The sequence below is a fragment of the Notolabrus celidotus genome, chromosome 16, assembly GCF_009762535.1.
Source record: "Notolabrus celidotus isolate fNotCel1 chromosome 16, fNotCel1.pri, whole genome shotgun sequence".
Classification (NCBI taxonomy): domain Eukaryota; kingdom Metazoa; phylum Chordata; class Actinopteri; order Labriformes; family Labridae; genus Notolabrus; species Notolabrus celidotus.
This window is the reverse complement of record NC_048287.1, coordinates 30764380-30783578: the sequence shown is the minus strand read 5'-3', so window position 1 is coordinate 30783578 and position 19199 is coordinate 30764380. Positions and strand designations below refer to the sequence as shown.

Below are 19199 nucleotides of genomic sequence, written 5' to 3'. Positions count from 1 at the left end.
GAGGAAAGGACAGAAGAGGAAGGTGGGAAGAAAGGACAGGGAGGAAGAAGGACAGAATTAAGGACAGAAAAAAAGGACGGAAGGAAGGAAGAAAGAATGAAATTTAACAACAAAGGACATAAGGAAGAATGAAAGGAAGAAAGGATGGAAGGATGCCAGAATTTAGGACAGAGAAAGGATGGAAGGAAGAGGGACATGGAAGAACAAAGGACAGAAGGAAGGATGGAAGATGTATCTTAAAAGTCCCAATGTGTGTATGATGTAAATGTTGCGTTCATGTGTGTGTGTGTGTGTGTGTGTGTGTGTGTGTGTGTGTGTGTGTAACACAACAGAAGCCAACCTGTACATTGTTCATTTATTTAGTGTGTCCACGTTTCTGATGCATGTTTGGAGTCTTTTGTGTGTTTCCTCTCTGAGCCTCGTGTTTGGGGCTCTTCTGTCATTTTTTTTTTGTTTGGGGGTCTTTGTTTGCGCCCCTGTGTGTAGTTTTGTGTGTGTGTAGTTGTGTGCTTTTCTCTGTGTTCTTCTTTCATGAGTGTCATTATGTATATGGACTTTTGTGTGTGTGTGTGTGTGTGTGTGTGTGTGTTTCTGTGTGTGTACATGTGGCTGGATGTGTTGGAGTTAGCCTGTAATTTTGTGTGAGTGTATATGTTCTCATGTGTGTGTGTGTGTGTGTGTGTGTGTGTGTGTGTGTGTGTGTGTGTGTGTGTGTGTGTGTGTGTGAGTGTGGGTTTGTGGAATGTCTGTGTAATTTTGTGTATCTTCAGTGTGTGTGTTTATTTATGTATGAAGTGAGCATTATCTGCAGACACACTGCTGCATGTATATTTCTGTGTGTGTGTGTGTGTGTGTGTGTATGTGTGTTCCTATATACAGTCGAACACACACTCACACTCAATGCCTTCATCTCTGACATAACTGGTTACCATGCATACTGTGCGACTCCGACTATTATGGGGTGTTCTTTGTTTTGTCACGATGTGCCCTGGTATGGAATGGGAGGGGGGAGGGGAACAGGGTGGGTGTGTGTTAGCGTGCATGAGCCTGTGTGTGTGTGTGTGTGTGTGTGTGTGTGCTTGAGGGGGGGGGGGGGGGGGGGGGGGCAGGCTACGTGTGTGAGTGTGAGGGGGAGGTGTGTGTGTCTGTGTGTGTGTGTGTGTGTGTGGAGGGGGAAAAGAAAGGGTGTGTGCGTGTTTGCATGTGTGTGTGAGACGAGCGGAGGACCGGGTGGGGGTTGGGTGTGCGTGTCTGCGCAGACGTGCGAGCATATAATGTGTGCATGAGAGGGAGTGAGCGAGTTCATGCATGTGTTTTTTGAGAAGGTAAGAGGGTAAGATAAAATGGCGGCTGGTGTGTGCGTGCATGCGGGCCTCTCAGGTGGATTTCAAAGTTCTTTTCAGAAGTCTGCTCACATGATCGGAACTCAATGAACCGTTTAATCACATGTTGTTTTTTTAAAGTGTCATATTTAACAGAGTATTGTTTGTTGTCTTGGTTTATTGGTTTATTCATTGTTATTAAAACAGTGAATATGTGGTGGTAACATGGCAACATAAAGCTAAAGGATCTGAGCGAGTAAAACCTGCACACAGGTTAAAGATCATGTCTGGGTCCAGGTTTAGTTTGAACCTTATTGAAAAAATGAAAGGACATCTTGCTGGCTCAGCAGCAGAACAACTTTGCCACCACCATCGTGTCTTACATCAATCATAATAATAATAATAATAATCATAATAATAAAACACTTTATCTAAAGGCGCCTTTCAGAGCGCTCAAGGTCACCGTACAGGGCAGAGTTTGAAAAGATGTGTTTTGAGACAGGATTTGAAATTGGAAATATCATTAATACTTTATTTATCCCACAGGGGGAAATTCAGTCATTACAGTTGTTATATACACAATAAGTTATACAAATACAATAATAAGCTTTGTAGAAAATAAATACATGCAGGAAGTCCCCGGAGATCAGCTACCAGTATGACAAGTGAGATCTCCCTGTGCAGATAATATGGTCGGCTGTGAAACCAGCAGAAAAAAGAAAGACTCTCAAAAAAAGACTGATAAAAATGACAAAGAATTACAGGACTGGCTTAAAAAGAGTTCATATTCCTTCAAACATGAATCCTCTGGTGACCCCTCTCAGTGTTCACATCAAATTTAAGCTGATCGTCCAAATATGTTAATGATTTCAATTGATTATTTAATGTGTTGTGTTTTTTTTTTTTATTTAACTAATAAATTATTTTAAATTTTATTTGATTATTTAATGTGTTGTGTTTTTTTTTTTATAACTAATAAATTATTTTGAATTTTATTTGATTATTTATTTTTTTATGTATGTATTTATTTTTTTAATTTAACTAATACATTTTTTTAAATTTAATTTGATTATTTAATGTGTTATGTATTTATTTTATTTAACTAATAAATTATTTTTAATTTAATATGATTATATACTTCATGTATGTATTTATTTATTTATTTTAATTTGACTAATACATTATTTTTCATTTAATTTGATTATTTAATGTGTTGTGTATTTTTTTTATTTAACTAATAAATCATTCAAATTTAATTTGACTGTTTTTTATGTATGTATTTATTTATTATTGTGTTTTATTTAACTAATACATTGTTTTTTTATTTAATTTGATTATTTAATGTCTTATCTATTATTTTATTTAACTAATAAATTATTTAAATTTGATTTGATTATTTAAATGTGTATGTATTTATTTATTTATTATTATTTTTATTTAACTAATACCTTATTTTTATTTTATTTTTTCTGTTTTTTGTATTTATCTATTTATTTCATTTAACTAATTAATGTCTTATTATTTTTTTTTAATTATTTTAATGTTGTTAATATATCTCTTTATTATTATTTTTATTATCTTATTATCCTTTAATGCCTTTATTTACTCATTTTTTTTTCTATTTTTCATTTTTTTAACCTCTACATGAATGATTTATTGGCATACTGTTTCATCACTTTATTCTCTATTTTGTTTTTTGCATTGTTAGAATTTCTCTCTGTCTGTTAAAGATTTATTCTGTCATCTGAATCCTTCCATGCTTTGTCTGTCAAAGCACTTTGTAAACATTTGTTCTTACAGGTGTTATATAAATAAAGTTTTTAACATTTTGACAGCTGACTGTGGGTTTAAATGTCTCTGGCTTAATGCTGTACAGGGCAGAGACTTGGGCTTAGCGGGTAACTAATGTATAAGTCTGTCCAAGCAGCGAGGAACAAAGGGAACACCTACGATCACTGAAAGACCTGGTGTTGTCATTTTTTAAAGTCTGGTTTCACTTTCACTTCAACGTGTCAGAGCTGGTGATCAAGTTCAAGGTTTATGCCTTCAGTTGTGAAGAGAGATACAATGACCTCAAGCCAAAGATGAGCGGCAGTGTAGATTTGCAGTTAGAGACTATTTGCATATTTATTGATCCAAGCATACTAGAGGTCAAACAGAGTTAGTTTGTCCCCGGATATCTGAAAGTCATCGTCCCCCTGATTGACTTTAATTTTCCCTCCATGTTCTGACCTCAATCAAACAACGTCTGATAAGTGTCTGAAGAAGAACTGGGATGGAAATAGCGCCGGGTCGCCTCCCCTCTCTGCGTAACAGTCACCTTTAGCCTGGAAGAATCTGAATCAAGTCTCTGTTGTATTGTAGATTTAAAAAACCACAAAGTCTTAATATGCACAACGGGACACAGCAGTCACCAAAAACAAATCAAAAGTCACAGCTTCATTTGTGAGATGGAAAAAAGTGGTCAGAAATGGAAAAGAACAAGGAAGTAAATGTAATTAGTCAAATAAGGAGCGTAAAATCAACATACCACACTTCATGAATTGAAGCTCTAAGAAATGAAGTTTTTGGGCCCTCGTTTAAAAGTCGTATAAAACCACCTCTGACATCTCCAGGGATGGAAAATTGGGACAAACCACTGGTACTTAATCTTACTTTGGCTGAAACTGTACAAAAAGTTTTTTCCCTAACTCGCTGACAACACACTCCACACACGGCAGACATCACACAGTGTCACCGCTCCATGCCAGAACGACTTCCCATCAGCCACTCTGCCATTGATTTCTTCAGCCATCAGTATGTACAGCTCTGTACGTCCTTGCGCCGTGACTTTGACATTTTGATGCATCTGCAAACACATGATTAAGTCACATCGACGGCGTCCGGAGGATAAATGCTGCTTTGTTTAAGATTGGGATTAAATATGAGGCGGATCATGATAGAAGGAGTGTTGTGCTGTTTCTGGGAAGATCCTGAAGACTGTTTTGAAGATGATGGAGAACTGAAGAGTGAAGTGATAAATGGTCTGGCTGCTCCCCCATTAAAAGAGTTTATATCACTGCGTAAAGATAATGGAAGATCAACTAGGACAGCAAATAGAGGTGACTGTGTCATACACCACAGATCCACTGAATTTGGTAAATCAGCCCTCTCTATTAGAGCAACAACTTCTTGGAACTCATTACTGAGTAAAATCAGAGAGTGCTGCAGGTTTGCTGAATTTAAGTCCAGGATGAAATCATGACTAAAATCAACCCAGTCATGTCCTCATCACACTTAAATATAACGACCTTCATAGTGTAGTGCTTTTAGCTATTTATATTTTATCATTGTGTTGGTAGTTTTGATGTAAATGTATCCCTGTTGTTTTATAGTAGTTGTGTATTATTGTGTAGCTGTTTAAATGATGTACTATTTGTTTTTAACAGAGGCATCCCCTCTGTCTCCTGCCCTGGGACTACAGATGTAAATTAGCTGCTAGCTTACTCTGGTACAACTAAATGGGTGTACACTGTCCCTGAAGCAACAACGCAGAACAAAAAAAATCTCACATAGCTTATGAAAAAAAAAACTCCTCACAAGGGGAGGCTCCTTGGGGGATATCACTCCCTCCCTTTCTTTTCCTTCAACAAACCTGTCCTTTACTTTCAAGTCCCCCCCCCCCCCCACCCCATCCCTTACCCAGTCCCACCTGAAGGACTTTAAATGGGAAAAAAGGAGTAGCTGACACATGGAAAAATGATGGATAAGATTGAATTAATTGTAATAAATAAATGGAAAAAGTGGGGAAAAATGATTTTGTATATTTGTGGATCTCAAGTTTGGTGAGACTGGTCTATGAGACAGAAGGTGAAGAGTGACCGAATAAATAAATAAAATATAATAGCCGTAAAAAACTCACTGAGGTCATGGCTGATGTCATTCAAATGTAAACTTTGAATACCAATCTAGGGCTTTTTTTAAACCAGGCACTTTATCACAGAAGAAGTATTCTCAATGCAGACACTGATATGACCAACAGACTCTGGATCAGCTGGATAGAAAGGCTAAATCAGCTGGGCTCTTGGGAGTGCATCACTCAAGGGATTAATCTCTACTATGGTGTTGTTCAAAAATGTAATGTCGTACAGAGTAGGATTGACACAATGAATGAAGTGACCTCAAATCATATCCTGTATAATAAATGGATGAAGTCTCTGTGACGTCACCCATCTGTTCCTGAAGCGCTGTTTCCAAGCCAATCCTTGGCGGGCGCCATATTGGAAATGCTGAACTCAACCAAACTCCGTCTGAGCTAGTGTGAGGTAAAGAGGCGGGCCTTTAGCCTTTACGCTAACTAGGGGTGACCCCAAATAGTTGAATATTGGACGATTTGTTCTAACGAGCCTTAGTCGACTGCCAATCTCATAGTCGAATATTTGCATATGAAACGTGGATCATTCCATTCAAACCATGGGGGTGCTCAATGTCTAATTTTACACTACTTTACTGTTTCCCGTAAAAACAGTGTTTCATATATCTTATTTTGATATAAATATAAACTTATTTAATGTAATTCTGAGAACAGCTCTTGAAGTGTTAAATCTCCTTAAAGTGGTAATTAAATCTCCCCTGGTAATTAAAGGTGGACTCTCCCATTTAGCGGGGACCTGTGGAGCAGACGTACCTCAGCTGGTCTTTAAATCTTTCTACGTTCATGGCAGCTCAAAATGTCAGGAAATAAAACTTCAGTTGATCCTAAAAACTAGTGATGAAGATGAGGAGCAGCTTCATGAAGAGGGCTGTGAGATCAAGGATTACCGGACCACACAAAAACTGTACGGGGCCAAAAGAACCAGGAGGGATACCCAAAGCTGTCTGAAGCCTCAAAAACAATCCACAGCATCCCATCCACCTCCACGCCATCAGAGAGGATATTCTCAAAGACAGGATTTACAGTCAACAAAGCAAGGAGCGCACTTCTGCCCGTACACACAATGGTTTTCCTCACGTACAATTTGAAAAGACTCAAGCGGACAAAGACGAGATGAAAGACTGTTTTAAAAGGCTCTGTTAAGAGATTTAAAAACCCTTTAGCTGGTTCAGGTTTGATTTTGAACATTATACAAATGTTTAGCCTTAAGTTGGACAAACTACCCTCCACTGTGTGAACACTGTTTAAATATCTCCTGATTCCTTTCTCTATAGTGGAGCGTTGTTCCATGTTTAACTGATGGTGGCCTTATTTGAGTTTTCTCTCCTTCATCACCTCGTTGTTTTTGCAATATAGATTTAAAAAATTTAAGTTTTATATTTATAATATTCTGTTGTCCCTTTTACTTTAAGCTATGAGTCTCTTAATTGTAAAGGGTTATGTGTAATATTGTCATGCGGTCACCATCATGCAGACTTTGGGTCAATAAGGAGAAACAACAAACATTCAACTATTCATCCACTACGGGCAAAATCTGATGAATCAGATTCGACTGAGTGAATCCTTAGTCGGGCTCACCCCTAACGCGAACAGCTACAGGGTTCCCGCCTGTCAATCAAGTCAGGCATGTCCTTATCTGGGCAAAACTTGCACGTTGAATATCTTAGAAAATTACAAGTTCTAATAAAATTCACTCCCGATAGAGAAATGAGCATTTCAGACCTAAACTGCAAAGATGGTCCTTTTTTTTTTGAATGGGTGTGTATGTGGTTTACGGTGTTTCTGCAGCCAGCCTCTAGTGGACGCTCGATGAACTGCAGTTTTTAGCACTTCTGCATTGGCTTCATATTTTTCCACCGGAGGTTGCCGCTTGCTTCAAATACAACAGACCAGACGAGATACAAGATTCTTAACGATAGTACATCAAATTTTCTCATTAGGCAATCTACGAACAACAAGATGTAGTTAGTTGACATACACCTGAGAGAACAAGCAAATGAATCATCATCAGTGTGAGTAATGTTTCAAAAAGAACATCCTGTGAAGTTTATCTTGGGACCCCTGACAAAGGATGCTTCGTTGATATCTGCACAAAGTTATCTTTGGTTTGCTTTTGTGGTCAACAGTTGATGCAAATAGACAATAAGACAATCTCTCCTCCCTGTGGTTGATGATTAAACAGGCTGTTTCTTGTTTCTGTAAGTCTGACGGTCTGTGTGGGTGTAGGAGGTGGAGAGAGAGAGAGAGAGAGAGAGAGAGAAAGAGAAAGAGAGAGAGGAAACCCAGGTTGATGGAGTGCGATGAGACGTCATAGATAGGAAACGCTGGGTATTTTGAGCCTCTTTAAGTGGCTGCTGTTTGGAGAGACATACTGTACTCTGCACTTCAGGAACCTATAAGACAGGAAATGATGATGGCGGAGAGGGGGGGGGGGGGGGGGGGGGGGGGGGGGGGGGGGGGGGGGGAGGGAGGGGAGCGAGCCAAAGAGAGAGAGAGAGAGAGAAAGGAGGAGAATTAGCAGTGTGATTATTACGGAGTGGCAGGCCAAGCCGCGAAGAAAGGAGGAGGTGGTGGTTTGTTGGGGGGGGTGCTTATTATGGGATGTCTGTGTTGTCAGGTGGGGGAGGGGCAATAAAGTAATGTATGTGTGTGTGTAAGGGGGGGTGGAAGGAGGGGGGGATACCATGGTCTGGTCTGGCCTAGGTCTGTTTTTGTGTGCACCCATCACGAGCTTTATGACTGCTCTCCCGTGCGCACGCTATGATGTATATCAGGGAAATAGTATCTATCTTCAGGTGTGGCGTGAGTCACATACAAGAAGGTAGCGAGGCCCCAGAGAGGAGGCAGCACAAAGACGCCGAGGCAGAGAGGCAGCTGGGAATTCATCAAAAAACTTCACTATGTGAGCAGCACAGTGAGCACAATACGCTCCCTGCCCCCCCTGTAATGTAAATTATTGAGGCGGAGACGCAGCAGCCGACGTGTTTCTGTGCAGGGTTTGCCCTCTTTAACTGCTGTACATCCTCAGCAACGTCCTTTAGTGCTAATTAAAACATTACGCTCACTCCAGTTAGCCGCTGATCCGATCTCGAGGGGAGTTTTTACGTAACATGATACGAAGACTTGATCGTTATTGAATCAAAGCTGCAAGTAAAAAAAAAAAAAAAAAGGGATGTCACAACTGGAAATTTGGCGTATGGCCCAGCTGACTGATGTTCCAACAATGTCTGCACTGGGACCAGTCAGATTGTGACTAGGAGGGACAAGGGTGCTGTAACCCTGCCAGAGAAATAATACAACAGACTGGTGGCTTGGAAAGATTTTCATCTCTGTGCAATCAAGCTACACGCGCCTGGAGACTCAGAAAGAAGACCGTTTACAGGGATATAAAGAGAAAGCAGAGTCCTCGCTTATGTTGAGCAAGAGTTGGTTAACTGTTGGCAGTTTGTTTATTTAAAATCCTTCTTCTGACCTACAAAGAGCTCATAGTGCCCTATTACCCCTCTAGAACACTACGCTCCCAGCATGCAGGCCTGCTCGTCGTACCTAAAGTCTCTAAAAGTAGTATGGGAGGTCGAGCCTTCAGTTATCAGGCCCCTCTCCTTTGGAATCATCTACCAGTCAGGGTCCGGGAGGCAGACACCCTCTCTACTTTTAAGAGTAGGCTTCAAACTTTCCTTTTTGATAAAGCTTATAGTTAGAGCTGGATCAGGCTTGGACCAGCTCTTAGTTATGCTGCTATAGGCTTAGACTGACATACTGGGATTCTGTCTCTCCCTTTAACTCTTCCTGTCCCATTAAAGTTACTAACCATAGACCTTTTTGAAGTCCCTCTGGATCTCTGCTGTTGTGGACGTGCCAGACTCCAGCTGCAACAACTACTATCCGTCTCCCCACTATCATCTCTCTCTCTCTCTTCACCTCCCTCTATCCCTCTCTCCAACTCGGTCTCAGCAGATGTGTGTCTAACATGAGTCTGGTCCTGCTGGAGGTTTCTGCCTGTTAAAAGGAAGTTTGTCCTTGCCACTGTAACTTGCTAAATGCTGCAAAGTGCTCTGCTCATGGTGGAATTTTTTCCCAAAATTGTTTTTCAATTTTTTTTTTTTAAATTTCGTTTTCAAAATTTCAAAATTAAACAAACAAAAAAAAAAATTCAATTTTTTTTTTTTCAATTTTTTTTCTTTTTTTCAATTTCAAAAAAAAAAAATCAAAAAAAATTCAAATTTCTTTTTTTTTTTTGTCAGATTATTTTTTTTTTCAAAATCTTTTTTTTTTTTTTTTTTGAATGAGGAGGAAAATCCTTGATTCAGTGAATACTGCAGGAAAACCTCAGTCACATGACTCCAGCTGTCCGGTGGTCCTGCTCCATGCTGCTTTCTGGGTGTTGACGGATGATAGAGCACAGAACAGGACCGCAGCGGATCAGAGACAGACCGGACACGGATCTGGTGGAAGTCCGATGTAAAAGCTGCCACTTCTTAAAGTTGAAATGATATTATAGTCATTGAATTATTTTATAGTCAGTACAAGTACCAGTGATGTAGTCAAGTCACCAAACTTTAAGTCCGAGTTGAGTCCTCAGTCTTCAGTTTTCAAGTCCAAGTCCTATCTCCCCCCTCTGTCTGTCTGTCTCTAACTTTAACTCTTACTGTCACTTTAAAGTTACTAACCATAGACCTTTTTGAAGTCCCTGAGCTCCCTTGTCTCGTAGGTTCCTCTGGATCTCTGCTGTTGTGGACGTGCCAGACTCCAGCTGCTACAACTACTACTATCCATCTCCCCACTATCATCTCGCTCTCTCTTCACCTCCCTCTATCCCTCTCTCCAACACGGTCTCAGCAGATGTGTGTCTAACATGAGTCTGGTCCTGCTGGAGGTTTCTGCCTGTTAAAAGGAAGTTTGTCCTTGCCACTGTAACTTGCTAAATGCTGCAAAGTGCTCTGCTCATGGTGGAATTTTTTCCAAAAATTTTTTTTCAAATTTTTTTTTTCAAATTTTTAAAATTAAAAAAAAAGGAAAAAACTTTCAAAAAAAATTTTTTTTCAATTTTTTTTTTCAATTTCAAAAAAAAAATTTCTTTTTTTTTTTTGTCAGATTATTTTTTTTTCTAATTTTTTTTTTTTTCTAATTTTTTTTTTTTCAATTTTTTTCGAATGAGGAGCAAAATCCTTTAGCCAGTGAATACTGCAGGAAAACCTCGGTCACATGACTCCAGCTGTCCGGTGGTCCTGCTCCATGCACCGTTCTGGGTGTTGACAAATGATAGAGCACGGAACAGGACCGCAGCGGATCAAAGACAGACCGGACACAGATCTGGTGGAAGTCCGATGTAAAATCTGCCACTTCTTAAAGTTGAAATTATTTTATAGTCAGTACAAGTACCAGTGATGTAGTCAAGTCACCAAACTTTAAGTCCAAGTTGAGTCCTCAGTCTTCAGTTTTCAAGTCCAAGTCCTATCTCCCCCCTCTCTCTCTCTGTCTGTCTGTCTGTCTCTAACTTTAACTCTTACTGTCACTTTAAAGTTACTAACCATAGACCTTTCTGGAGTCCCTGAGCTCCCTTGTCTCGTAGGTTCCTCTAGATCTCTGCTGCTGTGGACGTGCCAGACTCCAGCTGCTACAACTACTACTATCCGTCTCACCACTATCATCTCTCTCTCTCTCTTCACCTCCCTCTATCCCTCTCTCCAACACGGTCTCAGCAGATGTGTGTCTAACATGAGTCTGGTCCTGCTGGAGGTTTCTGCCTGTCAATAGGAAGTTTGTTCTTTCCACTGTAACTTGCTAAATGATGCAAAGTGCTCTGCTCATGGTGGAATTTTTTCCCAATTTTTTTTTTCAATTTTTTTTTTTCAAAATTAAAAAAAAAAAAATATATATATATATATATTTATTTATTTTTTGTCAGATTTTTTTTTTCTTCATATTTTTTTTTTTAAAAATTAAAAAAAAAAAAAATCCATTTGTATTTTTTTGTCAGATTTTTTTTTTTTTTCAAATTTTTTTTGAATGAGGAGGAAAATCATTGATATTTCTTTCATTCGTCCATCACAGAAGATGACCTTCATAACGTTTGTGATTCTTTAATTTGTATCTAGTTAGAAAGCTTGGTAGAAGTTCGGATGGATTGAGGATTTTTAAATGATCCCAAATTGGGACCTTGTGGAAACTCAGATTTGAACCAGTGACTGCTGCAACAAGGACCAGCCTCCCTACATGAGGTGCAACAGCTAGACGACACTACCACGATGACGGACATGTTGGCATTGACATTGTCCGCATGTTGTGATTAGCACTTAGCTATCATCTGATATCCTGTCTGAGTTTAGCCTGAATATGACCCACTTGTCTCGAGCCAAATTCTTTTACAATCAGTGTCATTTCTGCCAGATGTGTTTGCATTTAGCAAGTCAAACTCCCGATTAATCTAGTGATATGACTCGCGTGTCGTTAATGTTGGTCAGCTGTGCTGCAGCTGTGTAATGTGAGTCACTCTCGGACAGCTGTAAAAAGATTTGCAACACACTGTAGTCTTTTGTTTTAACTGGGACATAGACCTCAATTCAAGAGCGGTCTGCTCTCGCAAAGTAGTCTGGAACCACTTCATTTTTAAGGAGCGTTACTAATGAGGATAGCCAAAACACCACTGGAGGCTACAACCAACCAAAGCAACAAATCATGTGACATAGTAGTGGGATGCTAGGCTAGGTAGCTAGGTCAACATCCAGTTCCCATGGCTTGTAGTCCAAAATGATGCACGGATGTTTGGCATGGCAAAGTTAGATAGCCAATATCACTGGTTGTGCACAACATGACTGCAGAAGAGCTAATTTTAACAACTCCACATCACTGCCAGATGTCTTGTTTGTTTAAAAATGACTCGACTGCACTAAGACCGCCTTCATTTTTTTTTTTAAGGTATATTTTTGGGGCTGTTTTGCCTTTATTGATAGGACAGCTGAAGAGAGACAGGAAGATTGGGGAGCAGAGAGAGGGGGAAGACTTGCAGCAAATTGCCGCAGCCAGAAGTCGAACGGGCGACATCTGTGACAAGGACTATAGCCTCTGTATGTGGGGTGCTTAGACCGCTAGGCCACCAGTGCAACTAGACCACTTTCAGTTCAATAACCTCAAAAAGACCGGGTGGAAATCTGTCTGAACTCGGTCAAGCAGCCTCTTCCTCTACCTCCGCAAACAAGCCGAGTTTCCACGCTTACATTCAGTGTGAGTGATCCCACATCACTTCCAGACTACTGGTCCATACCGTGAACAAACAGGACAGGGGGTCCGGCTGTGTGGAGGTTAAATATGTGGTTTGATTCAACAAAACAATCCCTACTTTAACGCTTGTCCTGGATGGACCAAGTTTAAAAGAGGGCACTGTTTGGGAAAGATAACGGGGGATGAAATGGACACGAGGAAGGTTTGAACTCGACGTCACCCGCTCGTTCAAGCCGTCTGGGACATCCGGACAACCTCAGTGGAATCCAATCTTTCTCTTTTTTTTCATTCCCTCCATCTGTCAAACGCTGCTTTGTGTTATCTCATGCGGCAGACATGTTGGGTCTGATCAAATCCATTTGCACTTTTGTTATCTGGTGCAGTGTCACAGCGTGTGCTGCGGGGCAGGAGAGGTGGAGCAGAGATGGTGTCTGAGTCGGAGGGAGGGAGGGGGGAGGTCCGGAGGCATTATGGTATGCTTTTTGACTTACATGATAATCTGACCCTGCCTATAACCCCCCCATCGCCCCACCAAGACTGCCACCCCCCCTGTTTTTCTCCATAGCAACCTGCAGTACAGGAACACTATTATGGTCTGTAGTCCTCCGCCCCTCTTCACCCACCTCCTCCTTCCTTTTTTTCTTTTTGCCTCAGAAATGATATTATTATCATTATGTGATATGCAATTCTGCAAGTCTGGTGGGGGTGGGAGGGGCGTCAAGAGCCGTGCACGAGGTTTCTATGACAACTGCCCCAAGTATCCTTCTGATTGGTGATTATGGGATGTCCCCCCCCTTCATCCTACCCCCCCCCCCCCTTCCTCCTCCTCCTCCCCAAATGCACACATGAACACTCTGTCCATAGTCAAGGAAAGGAGAAGTGTGGGGGAGGGGGGGATGTAAACACAGGGAGAAATAGAAAAAGGCAAAAATAGAGGGCAGACACAGAAAGATAGAAGTTGGGTTTTTTTTAAGGCGCTCAGTGTGAGCGGGACGGAAAGAGGGAAGCTGCTCTCAACAGTGGGACAAAGAAAAGACCAGAGGAGAAAGAAAAATATCCAAATGCGAGGTGGCGCTGAGTCAGAGTCAACTGTAAGGGAAGAAGCCAAGAGGCAGCGAGGCCTCGACAGAACCCGGGAGAGGAGAGGAGAGAGGGGAACAGCTTGAAGCGGGTTAGAAGCCAAAGTGTCAGGGCACTGCAACAATATGCTGACATGAATAATTTGTTACTTGATTCATGAAACCCTCTTAATGACCAGACAATCACTCAATGGAAATTAACTCGCCGGTATCACAGGAGAAATGATGCAACGTTGTTTGTGTGCATTGCGATGTGATGATTAATCTGTCTTTCAAGATGAATGAATAAAGCGCTCTCACTTTGGGAAATTACAAGCAGCTGTTGCCTCTGCTGACTCCTCTCAAACCAGATTTTCTCAATCTAACTTTGTACGAGCTAGTGTGAGGTAAAGAGGCCTTTAGCCTTTTCCCTAACAGCTACAGGGTGCCCGTCTGTCAATCAAGTCAGACATGTCCTTATTTGGGCAAACTTCGTAAAATACAGAGTTATAAAAAAGTTTGGCCCCGAAAGAGAGATTAGCTACTCACTCCTAAACAGTTTTCTGAACCAGGCTGTAAACATGTTTATTTCTGCTGTAAAGATTGTCTTCTTTGAATGGGTGTGTATGTGGTTTCCTGTGTTTCTGCAGCCAGCCTCAAGTGGACGCTGGAGGAACTGCAGTTTTTAGCCCTTTCGCACTTATACCATGGCCACAGCAAACATTTATGTCTAAGTGTGCATGACATGCAAACAATGCCAGCTCGATATTGTTCCCATCGTTTGGGTGTTGCCTGTGTGGAGCCTTGACCTTGACCCTAATCAGGATTACCTGGAATGCAAACTGCAAGCAAGGTGTTTCATCCAACACCAGTGTCCGATTACTTTAACAAGGCTATGTGTTCAGATCCTCTTCTTCTCTCATTCGTAAATGAGACCACTTGGGTACGTACCAAGCGGCAACCTCCTGTCTTAAAATATGATGCCCACGTGGAAGTGCTAAAAATTGCAGTTCATCGAGTGTCCACTTGAGGCTGGCTGCAGAAACACAGGAAACCACATACACACCCATTCAAAGAAGACGATCTTTACAGCAGAAATAAACATGTTTACAGCCTGTTTCAAAAAAACAGTTTGGGTCTGAGTAGATAATTTCTCTATCTGGGCCGAACTTTTTTATAACTCGGTATTTCCGAAGTTTGCCCAAATAAGGACATGCCTGACTTGATTGACAGGCTTGCACCCTGTAGCTGTTAGCGTAAAGGCTAAAGGCCTGCCTCTTTACCTCACACTAGCTCGGAGTTGCTGAGTTCAGCATATCCAATATGGCTGGCGAACAGCTTCAAAACAGCGCTTCAGGAACAGATGGATGACGTCACAGATACTATGTCCATATATTATACAGGATATGGTATGGTGACAGGGGCTCCAAAATAAATAATTATAAATTAGAGTACAAATTCTACAAATAGGCTACGACAGCTGTACAGTTTTGTATAGCTAAACTGCCCTCATACCTTTTTAATCACCTGTGTCAGACCTCAAGAAGTCCTCTTGGTTCCACGACATGACTCCCTCACCAGGTTCTGAGATGTTGCACCTGGCTTCTCAAACTTTGTACTCTGGACTTGCGAGTCATTTGCAGGTCTTTCTAAGTAGAAACAATAAAAACAGAAATGCAGCATTATCAGAAAATGTAAAGGTGAGTCAGCCAACCAGAGTCTGAGTAGTCTTAAAATGTATGGATGTATAGAATCGTGCAATATCTCATTTGTTACATTACATTAACATAGTTTTTGACACCTTATTAGTATAACTATACTTTTTCTGCAGGACTCTTGCGGTTCATCTATAAGTTGTATTGTTTGTGCATAATGAAAAAGGCTAAAATAAAGCCCCCCCTCCTCAAAGTAAACAAATAAATATGTAAACATGCCATCTAACAGCCAGTTGTTCTATCTCTTATCTAAGGGATGAGATGTTATCAGGCTCAGGGGGTTGTAGTTAATGTGCAGGTGTTGCCGTCCACATACTTTTGGCAATAATCTGAACTTTAGTCGGTAAACAGCTGTTGAATTTAGTCTTCTAACTCGAGCAGCAGCAACATCAGGAGAGCAGATTGGTCCTGCAGTGCAACAATAACAATAAATAACTCACTCTGATGCCTCACAGGCCCCAAATACCGAGCCCCCCATTAGCCGACATGTACTCTGTTGATTTCCCATGTGGTTAAACGTCATTCACAAGCTTCCCCGCCATGCTAGGCACTCACAGTTCTGCGTTTCTCTGCACAGTCTGAATGTAGTACTGACAGTCAATGGTGGGAAAATACTGTCTAGGACCCAGACGTTTTTCCCACCATTGACTGCAATGCATTTCCAACAGCCTGTGGAGCAAGCCCATGTGTGTGTGTGCGAGTGTGTGTGTGTGTGCAGACAGCTTAACTCAGCTGTTGGCTTGGCTCTTGTACTTCTGGGCTCCCTGTTTCTTGTTTTGAGGGGGGGGGGCGGGGGGGGGGGTTATGGCTGCAGACTTCAAGGTTTTGACTACAGTTTGACCCCTGTGACCCCCTTCCCTGCATGTACCCTGACTTTTTAACCTCACACTCATCTTGTGCTTGAAAACTTTACCCTCCTGTAACTTTGCTCTAAACTCATCCAGTCTGCATGCGCTGACGGGACGGTCGCAGTTTTTTTGGCGAGTCATGTACATAAAGACGCCTTGAATTTAACGCCAGGATGCATCATATGGGGGGCTACTCTCAGGTCACCGGGTGTCATCCCACTTTTTCGTGGCCCTTTGGGCGCCGTGGGGGCCCCTCGCACTGCATCTTCAACCTGTGCACTCTGTGGCAGCCAGACTCATATACAGTGCGGTGCCTTGCGCATACATGCAAACATGCAAACATGCACACTCAAGTTAAGCAGTCATGTGGCACACACAGTTGCCATGTGACGACTCCCCCCCCCCCCCCTCCTCCTCCTCCTCCTCCTCCTCCTTTCTCCTATCTCTCTCTTTTTGGAGTTATGCTCATTGAGGGATGTCAGTGACTGCGCTCATTACTATTATGGGATGTCACGGGTATGGGCGGGGGGAGGGGGGGGCGTCTCCATGGTAATGGTTGCTAAGGGAGGGGGTGGAGGTGCGAGGGGGTGGTGTGTGCATGGAGGAATGGGGAAGAGACTGTAGGAGAGGGAGGGGTGAGTTGACTATTATGGTCTGTACGTTGCAAGGTAACTATGCAGAGTGGGGGAGGGGTGACTGAGGAGTGTGTGTATGCGTGTGTGTGTATGTGTGTGTGTGTGTGGAGGGGGGGATATTATGGGATGCCTGCCCCCTGATCTCTTTGTGTGTGTGTGCGCGCGCGCGGGGTGTGTGTTGTGTGCGAGGGAGAGAGAAAGAGGAGACGGCGTCGTGCACACACGCTGCCACAAAAACACGGAAATATATTTAAATTGTATTTACATGTTAGCTTTAAACAAAAAGAACCTTCTAAGTATTGATTGATTTATAAAGTGAGCCTGGAGTTGCTGTTTTTTGGAAGCTGTGTAAAATCAAGTTGTGAGTATCTACATTTTTTTTTTTTTTTTTTTGGTGTGTGTGTGTGTTTTATTGTTTGTGAAGAGTCAGGTTAAAAGATGGTAGGAGAGGAAGAGTGTGTGATGCAGGTGATTTATGTCGTTATTAGTGATTAGTGTGTGATGCTCGGTTCTTGAAGTGTAGGCTACAATCTGAAGCTAATGCTAATAGCACAGAACAAACGATAGTGGCAAGATGTCAGCAGAGATGGAGTGATTCAGGGTGCTAATCTTAACACATGAATAAAGTTGTGTGTGTCTGAGGATAAAGGAGAAGCTCATACACACTGTGTGTTTCTCTCTGATATGTCCTGGGTCTTCTTTTCCTGCTTAAAAAATCACTTCCGTTTTCTCTTTTTTGTTCTTATTCCCCCCTCTTGTTGAAACCTGGCCGGCTGCCCTCTCTCACACAAACTACCTCTCACCCGACCTCAAGACTGGGTCAGAACTCTGGATTACCCTGCAGATAAATAACTTTATTTAGTTAGCTAAACTGTTAGCTAACTAAATAGAAAGTTTGCTGCTTGTTTGCTATGTCTGGAAGCGAGGATGACAGAGATGATTACGGAGCCCCTGATGACCGGTTACTGCACGGTAAGACTCATTTTGTTAGCTTGCAGAATGCTAAACGTTCAGGCTTGGTTGTGTGTGCTAGCATGAGCAGATGTTTTCTGACATTCATATCAATCATTAGCAAAGAGTCAATGAAGCTAATGCTAGCAGCTGTGTTGGGAAAGTTGCTATTAATGCGCAGGCGCTGCTCTTAAACACATTAAATGAATCATTCTGTGTTACCTAATGTAAAATAAGAGGTTGTGGAGATAGTAGAAGCATTGTAGTAAAGTCACGCCGACTGACCGGCATGTTCCCGGGGCCTAGCGTTAGCCAGCTACCGGTGTATTCTTTACGTGTCGATGACAAGATGGAGGCAGCCAGTTAGCTTGGAAGCTGGCGGATGACGTTCTGAATCATTCCCCCTCCTCATGGCCGGCGCCTTCAGTTAATAAATAAGTGAAAATAATCACATTTAAATGTAAAAACTCGTCTTTTATCTTCCTGCTAGCTTAACTTTGTTGTATATTCTCCCGTTTCTGGTGTGAAGCCGAACCACGCATTGTTACATTTTGTATCAATCCGACGAGCACGCGCTCCGAATGTTAAAACAGTGAGAACAAATAGTCCCACAAGTTAGCTTAGAGTGCTAAAGTCGACATTAAAGCTGCTTTTTATTATTCGTAAATATGTAAAAGTTTAATTAAACCACACATCACGTGAAGTCATGTAAACAAAAGCAGGATAGATGCAGGAACGGTTACCCTCCAAAAACGTGATAATTGTTTTACACCTACGCACAAATAAAGGTCATTATTCATCCGAGCAGGACAATTTGTTCGACTTTCGACGCGATTAATCGAACAATAAGGGTTTTCATAGAAATAATAATGACTGGAAATAAGATAAGATATTACTTTGTTTGAAATTCAGTTTTTACAGCAACCCAGACATAAGTACAATCAAGATGAAGTAAAATAAAATAAGTAAAAATAAATAAAGCTAGAATACAATTTAGATATATACAATGTTATAATGGAATTTAGATTAAATAGAAGTAATTACAGGCAGTATTAAAAATGATTCAGTAGTGACCAGTGGTGGAGCCAGGGGGTGGCCATGTCCACCTCTGAAAACTGATTGGACACCCCTGTGGCCACCCTGAAATTCTTAAACATGATTGGCTATTTGCGATGTCAGAGACATTACTTATACTGAAATCAGCTATTGTGTTGTTGTGTTTCAACAAGCTGCAGATAAACTAGTTTCTTTGCATTTGAATATTATTTTTGTTGATGCTTTGACTTTGGACAATCATCCTCATTTTGAGTCCTTTAAAGAGTTCAGCAGATTTAAATGTTGACACTCTGTACCGTTACATTTTTAATGTCAACGTGGGCCATCTACTAAAATGTAATATTGATTGATAAAATGATTTTATAAAAGAAGTTAAAGTAGATGTGATTATTGGAAGTAACCCTCTTAGGTTTGGGGTAAGCTCTTAAGTTTTGGCCACCCCTTCAACAGTCAGTGCCCCAGTTTGGCCACCAAAGTCCA

General features: G+C 41.4%; 2 protein-coding genes across 11 annotated transcripts in view; one reads left to right on the top strand and one right to left on the bottom strand.

Annotated features, from left to right (window-relative positions):
* The window catches only part of LOC117827752 (gamma-enolase), an 85116-nt gene extending 66900 nt beyond the window's left edge, over positions 1-18216 (bottom strand). For 2 of the 5 annotated variants that reach the window (XM_034704499.1, XM_034704504.1), the window contains exons 1-2: positions 17949-18216; positions 15030-15163 (exon numbers count right to left, since the gene is read on the bottom strand). The gene's annotated coding sequence lies outside the window, so the exon portion shown is untranslated. Of the gene's footprint in view, positions 1-15029; positions 15164-17885 lie in introns of all 5 variants that reach the window. The other 3 variants (XM_034704500.1, XM_034704501.1, XM_034704502.1) reach the window with 3 other exon arrangements.
* The window catches only part of LOC117827751 (chromodomain-helicase-DNA-binding protein 4-like), a 35681-nt gene continuing 33233 nt past the window's right edge, over positions 16752-19199 (top strand). The window contains exons 1-2 of one of the 6 annotated variants that reach the window (XM_034704491.1): positions 16752-17073; positions 17527-17684. In XM_034704491.1, the coding sequence (XP_034560382.1) occupies positions 17624-17684 (61 nt within the window). In that variant the 5' untranslated portion in view covers positions 16752-17073; positions 17527-17623. Of the gene's footprint in view, positions 17074-17265; positions 17685-19199 lie in introns of those variants that run through there. The other 5 variants (XM_034704490.1, XM_034704492.1, XM_034704495.1 and 2 more) reach the window with 5 other exon arrangements.